General features: G+C 36.4%; 1 protein-coding gene across 1 annotated transcript; it reads right to left on the minus strand.

Annotated features, from left to right (window-relative positions):
* Window positions 1–3,994: 3,994 nt before the first annotated feature.
* Window positions 3,995–4,954, minus strand: LOC122104996 (olfactory receptor 1030). Its single transcript, XM_042676073.1, has one exon. The coding sequence runs from the start codon at window positions 4,949–4,951 to the stop codon at window positions 3,995–3,997; it is 957 nt and encodes a 318-aa protein (XP_042532007.1). The 5' UTR covers window positions 4,952–4,954.
* Window positions 4,955–10,999: the final 6,045 nt, after the last annotated feature.

Consider the following 10,999-nt stretch of genomic DNA (forward strand, 5'->3'; position numbering starts at 1 on the left):
AAATATTCTGATACTGTATATTGCCACCACAGCTATAAGCATAGTCATTTGACTGTTTCTAAGCATGCAATTCATTCCTACCAAAGAGATCTTTGAATTCCAAATACTGAAAAACGTACAAAAGCAAAAGTAAAGTTTGAGCTAGTTCCTGATCCGTACAAAATAGCCTTACCTGTGAGGAAGGAGAGAAATACAGAAAAAAGAATACTAAGGCAGCTGAGATGAGAGAATCATGGTCCAAAGCCACCAGGCTAGAAAATTCAAGAATAACTGAAGAACATTTTACTTCTTCTTTTATAGTTGGATTTTTCCCCTGTTGAATTTTAAAGAGACAACATGAACTCATCAATTTCACTAATTAAAATTTCCCTGAAGACAGCTCTGGGACTTTTACCATGGGAGTTTGAAATGACTTAAGCATCTCTTCTGGGCCTTAATCATTCTTGGCGACAACCTTGAGGCTTGTTCTGATCAACTGGAAATTGTTCTGCCTTACTACCTTCATCCTTCAGCAGGCAGAAAGAACCACAAGCTGTAGAAAACAGATTCTTCACTGGCAGCTAGCCAACATGAATTCTACCATGCTGTATTATTATACAGAACATTCTTTCATTTGAAACTCAAGATTGCTGGGCACTGTTGCTTCACATTTTTGTAATCCTGCCTACCCAGGAGGTTGAGATCTGAGGATCAAAGCCAGCCTAGGCAGGACAGTCAATGGGACTCTCTTATCTCCAATTAATTACCAAAAAGCTGAGGCAAAGCTGTGGCTCAGATGGTAGAGTCCCAGACTTGAGCACGGAAAGCTCTTCAACAGTGCCTGGGTTCTAAAATGAAGCTAAAATGAAATAAATAGTAAAACTACCACCTTCTTGTTCTGTGAAGGCAGAACATTTCTCTAAGTCTAACAAACAAAAGCGCAACTTGAATTATTAAGTCCCAGAGTCTCTGCTTTCCAGTCATTACTGGAAACTGACCCATACAAAACCTTTGAATGTAGGAGAAACAGTGTCCCTTCATGGTAAGATGCATCTGCCAGGGGACCCCACAAGGACAGAAGAGCTTGGAGTAAGTATGAAATGTGAAAACAAACAAAAATAGTAAAAACATGTGATTCACCTACATAGCAAAGAATACCAGGTATGTACCAGCATATCTGGCTTTCATTGGTTGGGATTATCATTGAAGTCTTTTTCCTGAACTGGACTTGAACTGTGACCCTCTCCACCTCTACCAGAGTACTCCACCAGAGTAGCTAAGATTCCAAATGTGAGCCACCACACTCTATTAGTTCTTTGTCCATATGTGTAACCAGGATCTTGGGGCAACTTTGCTTTCCAACTAAACATATTAAAATAGCATTACCTAGATGAAATAATTGTATGGGGCCATTGTGCTGGAGAATGAATTTGAAAGTGATGCCTTTGTGCGCAACTCAACTATTAAGACCGAAGGCTTTGAAATACACTTGTAAAAGAATATTTGTATTTGAAGTAGGGACTGTGTGCATTTTGTGGTTCATCACTTCTCCTTAAAACATCACAAGTTAATGGAAACATCTATTTCAATCAGATCTTCCCTGGTCTAACAACACTGAAATCAAAGATATGAATGAATTGGGCAGGGTACATAAAGAATTAATAAATCTCTATATATTTCATAGCTATAGGACTAGCTTTCTTCCACTCAAACTTAATTGATTTTCCTTTTTGTATCACTATATCTAATAGCATTTATACTTTCTGGTCTCTAATATTGTCAAAATTACTTCAAAAATGTGCCATCCTGGTGCATTTATAAATTTTTCTGGCCGGGCACCTGTAATCCTAGCTACTCAGGAAGCTGAGATCTGAGGATTGCGGTTCAAAGCCAGCCTGGGCAGGAAAGACTGTGAAACTCTTATCTGAAAAAAACCACCAGAAAACTGGAAGTAGTGCTGTAGCCCAAGTAGTAGAGTGCTAGCCTTAACCTGAAGAGCTGAGGGACAGAGCTCAGGCCCAGGGTTCAAGCCCCACAATGGACAAAAACAAAAAACAAATCTTCTGGTAAAGGGGCTGGGAAGGTGGCTTATTGGTAGAGTGCTTGCCTTGCATGCATGAGAACCTGGGATGGATTCCTCAGCACCACATAAGCAGAACAAGCTGGTATTGACACTGTGGCTTAAGTGGTAGAGCACTAGCCTTGAGCTGAAGAGCTGAAGGACAGCACCAGACCCAGAGTTCAGGCCCTACAAACAAAAAAACAAAAACAAAATCTTCTGGTACAAAGAGCAGTGTGTGGTTTATGGAGGAACTCAGTAAACACTCATCAAAATCACTTCTACTATAAGAATGCAATGCTTTCAGAAATGTTGTATTTTTAAAAATTCATTTCTTATTTCCTACTTCATCATGAAAATACATGCAAATAAGTTATCATGTTTTAACCTACAGCTAGATCTGTCAAAACTAATAGTGGCAAAGAATTATTCTTGGTAAAACATGGGACTGTTTTACAAATATCAAATATCTGATGCTTCCTAAATATCAGATTAATAATAAAGCTTCCTAAGCATGGAATATCATTGATAAGTCAATCACTACCTAATGAGATAAAAATCTGGAAGGCATGGCTCAAGTGGTAGAACATCAGCTACTCATCAGAAGGTTGAACAACTGCTAGCCCCTGAATTCAAGCATAAGTCTATGCATGTGTGCACACAGACACACACACACACAGACACACACACACACACACACACACACACACACACACACACACACACTACATTCCAAGTATTTGAGGATAGCCATGTTGTTTTGCACGAACCCTGCTTTGCTATCTTCATGAGTTAATATCTAAAAATAAGTGCTTGGAGATTCTGGCAGATGAAGAAAAGTCTCTTTTTTGTTGGTGTTGTTTCTTTGTTGTGAGCCTGTCCTGGGGCATGATCTCAAGGAATGGGCACTGTCCATTTTGAGCTCATTGGTGGTTAACTGAAGATAAGAGTCTCGCCTATATGCCTGTCTGGGCTGATCATCAGGTTTCAGCTTTCTGATTAGCTAGGGTTACAATCATGAAGCACTGCTGCTTAGCAGAGGTGGTCTTTTAAAAAGTAATTCTTAGAAGTGAGGACTGGCCACAAAGGTGTTATTATAAGAGTCCTGTTTTCTCCAAGACAGGATGAGAAGTCTCAACAGCAAACACTGAATTGAAAAGCCCTGCAGACAAACTGCTACAGAATTATGGTACTAGACATGTCAACACTTTTTAAAATTAATTCTATGTATATGTGTACCATATGGAATCATATTTATTATAGGGATATAAACTTTTTTGAGCAATAAGAGATTGTTAATATTACCATTCAGGAAAATGACAAAGAAGATGCCTTGGTGGAATAAAAGTATTTTACCTGTATTTTAGAGACTTAGTATTTACCATAACATGTGTAGGTTGTAATAAAAAAGCAATGTATATGTCTAGATTTCCAATAATTATATGGTATGATTGCAGATGAGATGCTCTTTTCTGGGAACTGGTGGGAGGGGAGGGGAGAAAATGATGATTTGGGAGAGGTGGTAGGATGACTATAATAAAACTACATCACTTATATGAATGAAAATAGCTCATTGAAACCCATGAGTAACTGTGCAAAAATGTGAGAGGAAAGAGACTAGGAAAGGTTAAAAAGATGGAGGTAATTTAGTTAAAGCACAAACACAAACATTAATAAAATGAATTTAAATAATGTACATAGCTATAAGTGTAAAATGACAAAGAACTATTTATAAAATAATATAAAAGTATTTATTTCCTTCACCCTTCACACGCACATTGCACTTGGTGCATGCTGAATGTTCATCTTTTCTCTCCGTGTACGTGAATGTTTCCTTTGATACCTGACAATGCATCAGAGATATAAAATCGACTTTACAGAACATGCTACCAAAGTCCAACAGAGTTTTCCTAAACCCATCTGAGATTTCATTGATAAAGACAAGCCCTAGTGATTCTACTTCAAAAGCGCATTTCTTTGGATCAGCTTCCGAAAGGCTTGTTTCACATCCTTGTTCCTCAGGCTATAAATGATGGGGTTCAACATGGGACTTATGAACGTGTAGAAGACAGCGATGATTTTGGACTGCTCCACCGACTTGTCGGTGGGAGGTCGGACATACATGCAGAACAGCGTCCCGTAAAACACAGTCACCGCGACCAGGTGGGAGCCACAGGTGGAGAAAGCTTTGCGCCGGCCTTCTGCAGAACGCATCCTCAGGATGGCGATGAGAATGAACAAGTAGGAAATGAGAATGATGAGGAGAGAGTTGGACAGGTTAAATCCCGCCACCACAAACATGGATGTCTCTTTAATAGAAGTGTCAGAACAGGAGAGTCTGATGAGGGGAGGGTCCGCACAGTAGAAGTGGTTAATGACATTGGAGCCGCAGAAGGTCAAGCGATAGGTCCACATGGTTTCCATCAGTCCACTTAAAAACCCATAGATGTACGGGCCAGCAATCAGGCGGATGCACACCGCTCTGGACATCTTGCTGCTGTAAAGCAAAGGGTTGCAGATAGCCATATACCTATCATAGGCCATCACAGCTAGCATGTAGTATTCAGTGATCACCATGGCAATGAAAAAATAACACTGGACCAGGCAAGCAGCATAGGAAATAGTTTTCTTCTTGGATAAAAAGTTCACCAGCATCTTGGGAGTCACATTAGTGGAGTAGCACAAATCCAAGCAGGATAAACTGGCAAGAAAGAAGTACATGGGGGTATGTAGGCGTGAATCTACCCGGATCAACAGCACCATCCCTAGATTACCCCCGACAGTGATCAGGTAGATCACCAGAAACAGCACAAAGAGGACCGGCTGCAGCTCCGGACGATCCGTTAATCCCAAGAGAATAAATTCAGTCACCAAGGTGAAATTTCCTCGGACCATTTTCTTAGGTGCCAGCATGTTTGCTTGGATGAATTAAAAATGGATGAAGAAGAGGGAATGAGATACCCATTAGATATTTATTTTTTTCTCTTCCTATTCTCCCTCCCTCCTTCTCCTGCCTCATTCCCCCTCGCGCTGTTATTACCTAAGAAGTTCTGAAAATGTAGGCATGCTTAAGCTGCGTTTGCTGAAGTAGATCACAGTCTGAATTAGTTAATAGCACATTGTGCACATGATTCCAAATGGGAGAGGTTCCTGAGCCACCAACTTGTTTTAGAATGGAAGAAATATAGACCTACATGTCATGTAAAATAGATTGAGCCTCCAGTGGTTTCCTAAACTCACTTTTAAAATCTGTGCCCTGGCCTAGTCTCAGACAAAATGATAATAGATGCTTAGGAAATATTTTTCTAATCACTAACACTGTGTCTTTTGAAAGTAACACTAGCTAATAACACTAAGTAATGCCAACACTATATTACAAAGTTCTGACTTCAGAGGGTCTTGAAGGCTTTCTGGTGTTTTCAGTCTTATAGTCATAAGATTTCTATGGAAATACACCAAAGATAAACTTCCCTATTGTTGTAATAATAAGGATCTACGAGATGTATTAGGGAAGACATTTTAATTGAGAAATTTATGTGAATAAAGCAATTGAAACATGAATAAAGGCAAGAGAAATCCTCAGTTTTAGGTCATAATTTTATCTGATCATCACCCACTGACTTTTTCTATTACCTCTCCTTAGCCCTCCTGTGTTTTAATTTACAGGCATACATCACCACACCCTGAGCACATGTGCTAGTATTTATTATGTTTTTTTACCATGTGTGCTGCAGATGCTTGATGCAATTATCTTTGACATCACCAAAAACTTCTTGCTTTTCTACAAATGTAAAAATTGACTTTATCACTTAAATTGAGAAAAATTACATTTTGTTTTTTTAAGTTACTTATCTTTCTATCAGGCATGTAATAAATCGATTATCATACTCCTCATGGAGTAGGTTCATTTCTGTCAGTGAACAGGGAAGAATAATGGTAAGTCGGTAAACATGATCAATATTTAGGAAAACCTCAGAGTTTCAAGAATTTCCTCCCCTTTAATATCTGATGAAAGTATATTCTATGCATATATGGGCTATGGGCTTGTCAAAATTAAAGCCCTTTCTACAACTAATTGATGCTAATTTCAAAATGTGGGGAGAAAAATATAGCTAAATGAGACAACAAAGAGTGAGGCTGGAAATTATGGGAGGAAAAGAATGTTATTATCCTCTGAATTGCAAAATATAAAATATCAATAAATGATTATCAATCCTGTTGCAGTGGCTTTTTCTTGAAACCTTAATCATCCAGAGGCACAGTTAAGAGGATCACAAGAACAAGGCTAGATGGGCAAAAGTACCGGGACACTGGTAGAATAATAGGAAGTATAGCTCAAGTGGTCAAGTAAAATATCCTAATTATCCAAAATATCCTAATTCAATCCCCAGTGTCACAAAAATAATAATGAATAAATAATTAGCACAAAATATAATCAGCAAAACTTACTTCTAGTAATGCCTAAAGACTTAAAGACTAGATACTTCAGAACCCAAAATATTACTTCTTGAAATGTATATTTTGCCTTTTAAAAGTCTGGCCTCACAGGGTAGCAGAAAACTGAAGTTCAATCTGTTACTTGCATGTGGTTGGGTTGTGTGTACTCAGGGTATTATGTGGTCCCATCAATTGGATGACAGTTAGTTTGAGGCTAAGTAAAAGGCCAGAGGAAAAAAGAAGTGAGTGCTGTTGAGGTTTAATTCAACAACTGAACCTCAAGCTATTTCAACTAGAATTTAACACATAGCAAAGTCTATGAGAAGAACTAAGAAAAATCTGACATTTTAACATAGGTAATGAAGACTAAGAAATCAAAGTTATATAATTGGTGATACCACAGAGCTCATGCAAATACTGTTCTCCCAGGAAGGAGCTTTTTCCATGTGTGGAGTCCATGACAAGAGTTCCACAGCTGCCTCTCTGTTTCCATGCCTATATGTCCCTGAGATAAAAGCGAGCAACAGATATTATTTGGTTCCAATGAATGAGCATTATGTTGAGGTCATGGAATAAATAATGATTTGATACTTTCCTGTGTTCTCAGCAACAATTTCTTTGAGTCCTCATTTAGAAAAGACTCACCCCGGGATTTGCTGCTCTCATCTATTCAATATTAGATTACAACCAGTTTTTTGTTTGTTTGTTTAACATTTCTACCATTCTGGTTATTCACCTATGTGTTTATCAATCCTTTGCTGATTACTACTAATGAACCTCAAAGTTAATATTAAACTATCTTCCTAAGCTTATTTCTCCAATAATTTAAATAGTTGTCTTGATATACTATAAGCATTTCATTATTGTTAAAATGGGTACAATTCCAACTTAGTTCATCTCATTTATGAATTTTTCATAAATTAATTTTTGTTTCAACAGAAACTATTCTAAAAATATTAGATGATCAGATGAAGTGTGTTTCCCTATTTGTCTGTTTAGTATTCATTTTCAATAAAGAGGAAATACTATTTATATAGTAAAATGATTATACTCAGTGCAATATTCTAAATTTTTTAAAATCTTACATTGATCTAAATAACACATATATAATACACACAGATTTATTTTTATTGTGTAAGAACTAGACTTGCTTTTATTGTCACCTGATTCTTACCAAGAAGATACATCAGAAAATGTGAGAAGTCAGAATTTTCACTCCTACCTGACACCAGAAAAAAATCTTCACAGAGACACTAGTGGTCCAAGGAAAGATCTGTCAAGAATAATTTATACCTAATCTGTAATTTCAAGCTGAGGTCCCTAAAGTATTTTTCAGTAAGCCCTAAAGAAATAATTACAATGTAACTACAAAGAATTACTCCAGGGAAAAGAAATAATTGGAATAGATTCATATTCACTAGAATCTTGGGATGTCAGCCATGTAACAGCATAATTTGTAATCACTTTGCATTTATTGTTTGGGATAATCAAGAGCTGATTCTCACAGGATTGTTTTTTTCATTAGAAACTACTAATTTTTCTCAGTTGGAGGACTAAACACCACCTGGAAGTAAATCATCAGAAATCCATTATTTTATGTTTTCCAAATTACTTCAATCAGAGGAATTTGTAAATGGCTATTTTTTATAGCAGTTTTGTGAATGTGATGTGACACATAAAATTCAGACTGGAGAAGGAATCACAGAAATATCAACCTATATAAATTAAGTCATAATTTATATAAATATGGATTATTTTATTCCTTCAAATGGAAAGAATATGATATTGATACCCTAAAAATATGTAATTTACCAAAGTATTATTTACTTGCCAACATATGCAATCAATTAAGATGATGGACAAGGAAAATATGGTCCACATACAAAATGAAATTGTACCCAACTATTTTTGTTGTCTTAAGGAGAATACATGGTGTTGAGTTCATCAAGAAAAATAAAATAAAACATTCTCTTCAAGAAAAGTGTCACATGGTTTTTCTAGATGTGGACTCTAGGATAGAATTAAAAGACACAAAAGCAAAAATGAACCTTCAGGGATTTGGAGCAAAAATAGAGAATGACGTAAAGGGGAATTAAAACCTCAATAATGGAGTGACTATGATCAAGTTATATTATATGCATAGTTAGAAGTGTCATAATGCTATTCCTTACTATGTACATATTATATATATATATAATATATATGAACCAGATGCCCTTAAATGGTCCAACGGGTCAAAAATATAGTATACATGGGGCTGGGAAGGTGGCTCAGTGGTAGAGCGCTTGCATTGCATGCATGAGGCCCTGGGTTCGATTCCTCAGCACCACATAAGCAAAAAGAAAAAAAGCCAGAGTGGCACTGTGGTTCAACTGGTGGATCAATAGCCTTGAGCTGAAGAGCTGAGGGACAGCATCCAGGCCCAGAGTTCAGGACCCATGAATGGACCCCCCCAAAAAATATATAGTATACAATGTAATTTTGCTCATGCATTAGTAGAAAAAATATTGTACCATTTATAAAGAAATGCAAAGACCTGGAAAAATAGCTGGTAGTGAAGTAAGTCAGACAAAAGATGCATGCTTACCCTTGTATGTGGAAGCTAGATTTAGCTTACAAACTAATTAGACAATGCACTGAGTGGTATGAAAGAAAGTGTATACTAATGTATTAACTGGAATACAGTAGATTCAAGGGAAATCTCAAGTGTAATTTTTTTAGGCAAAGTAACACCATAAAGAAGCAGGTACCCAAAAGGGGCAGGGTGAGGAGAAGAGCCAGAGAATGCAATCAGAAAATCCAATGCATATATTAAAAAATTACCAACATTGAGGGAAGTGTTTTATTGTTGGGAGGGAAAGGTGTGACATTGCTCAAGATACATGGCATTCATAAACTGCTTTGTTAAATGAGAACCTCTTTGTACAATTACGTAAAGAAAATTTTTTAATTAAATGAAGAAGAATATGCAACTAGATACAAGATATAGTACATGTGGTTAAATAATTTTTAATTGTGAGGAGACTAGAGATACATACATTCTTCATCAGAGAAGCATTCTCCAAAGAAAGTATCAAAAGCAAAGCCCTTACAGTGGTCTTTATCTTCATCCTTGTTTTTGGTCTTCCTCTCTCTCATTCACTGCCAATCTCATTCCAAGCTAAGTAGCTCCTTAAATACGTAGCCACTGCTTTGAATTTATTTCTCTTAAATTTCCTCCAATTATAGACTAGTCTTTAGACATCAGTACACATTTGAATGCATCAAACTGACAGCAAAAATGTATATTCAGATGTGTTTATACATTACAGCATACATCAACCACCCCAATTGTTTTTAATACTCCTGTTTTCTAATTTGCTCTGTATTGCCTTCCAAACTATTACCGAAGAGAGCATTCACTACAGTCTGGAAAAGTGTAAGTGTAAATGATCCATAAAGACTTACTGCGTAAATTTATTGCAAACCAAAATGTGTTCATCCATAATGTTGGATATTTGTTCACAATATTTTTTCAAAATTGACAATTTACACACTAATTATATCAGAAAAGCCTTACAAAATCAAAATGAATAAGTTCAATAAGCATGAAACTCATATCTGATGTCTTTATATTTATGACAACTATTATATTGCTGCACCATTATTCATAATAGTATTATTATATACTTGACTCAGAATTATTTTAGTTACAAATGCTAATAAAAATGGTTTGAATCAGGACAATGTTACAGATCTCTGAAATAAAATGCTTGAACATTTTTAGGTAGTCTATGCTGACTACCCGAATTAAGTTCACTTGAACTAATTTGTAATAAGATCTGAGTTTAAAAAGTGATGTCTATCCAAACATGGTGGTTCCAAGTCAGCCCAGGCAGAAAAGGCCCATGATATTTTGTCTCCAAGATAACCAATAGAGTAACAAAAATGGATGTATGGCTCAAGTGATAGAGTGACAGCTATCTCATCAAGCAAGTGGAAGGAATATAAGGCCAGAAGTTCAAACAACACAAAAACAGCAAGTGATTCCTTATACACTACATATTAATTCATTCAAAGAAGTGATCTTGGGTCATCTTTAAACCTGAGTGATTTATTCTTGACATGAAAGTCAACAAAGTGAACTAAGTCATATAGTTTACATAATGTGACTGATTACCCTTTCAAACCACCAAAATTAATATCCCAGATATTACACATTGACTCTACAAAATCAACACTAGATTCGAATGTGAAGATATCTGTCCTAGAAAAGTTTTGATTATTGTATAATAAAATGAAATATTATGTTAAAATTCTCTTGAATTAGCTGAGTACAGATGGTCTATGCCTGTAAAATAAGAGACTTATATTCAATTAACTTGCAAAAATTTGGAAGTAGAGGTTTGACGCAAGTAATAGAGCATCATATGTAAGTGGAAATAGCTGACCAAGAGAGTGAAGCCCTTAGTTCAAGCCTTAGTATGAGCACACGCACGTGCACGCGCGCGCTCACACACACACACACACACACACACACACATT

Source organism: Dipodomys spectabilis, unplaced genomic scaffold (genome assembly GCF_019054845.1).
Source record: "Dipodomys spectabilis isolate Male_0828 unplaced genomic scaffold, ASM1905484v1 ptg000030l, whole genome shotgun sequence".
Classification (NCBI taxonomy): domain Eukaryota; kingdom Metazoa; phylum Chordata; class Mammalia; order Rodentia; family Heteromyidae; genus Dipodomys; species Dipodomys spectabilis.

What these genes read in the sequence shown, in the direction of transcription:
- LOC122104996 (XM_042676073.1), bottom strand. Translation starts at nt 4,951, where the DNA reads ATGCTGGCACCTAAGAAAATGGTCCGAGGAAATTTCACCTTGGTGACT.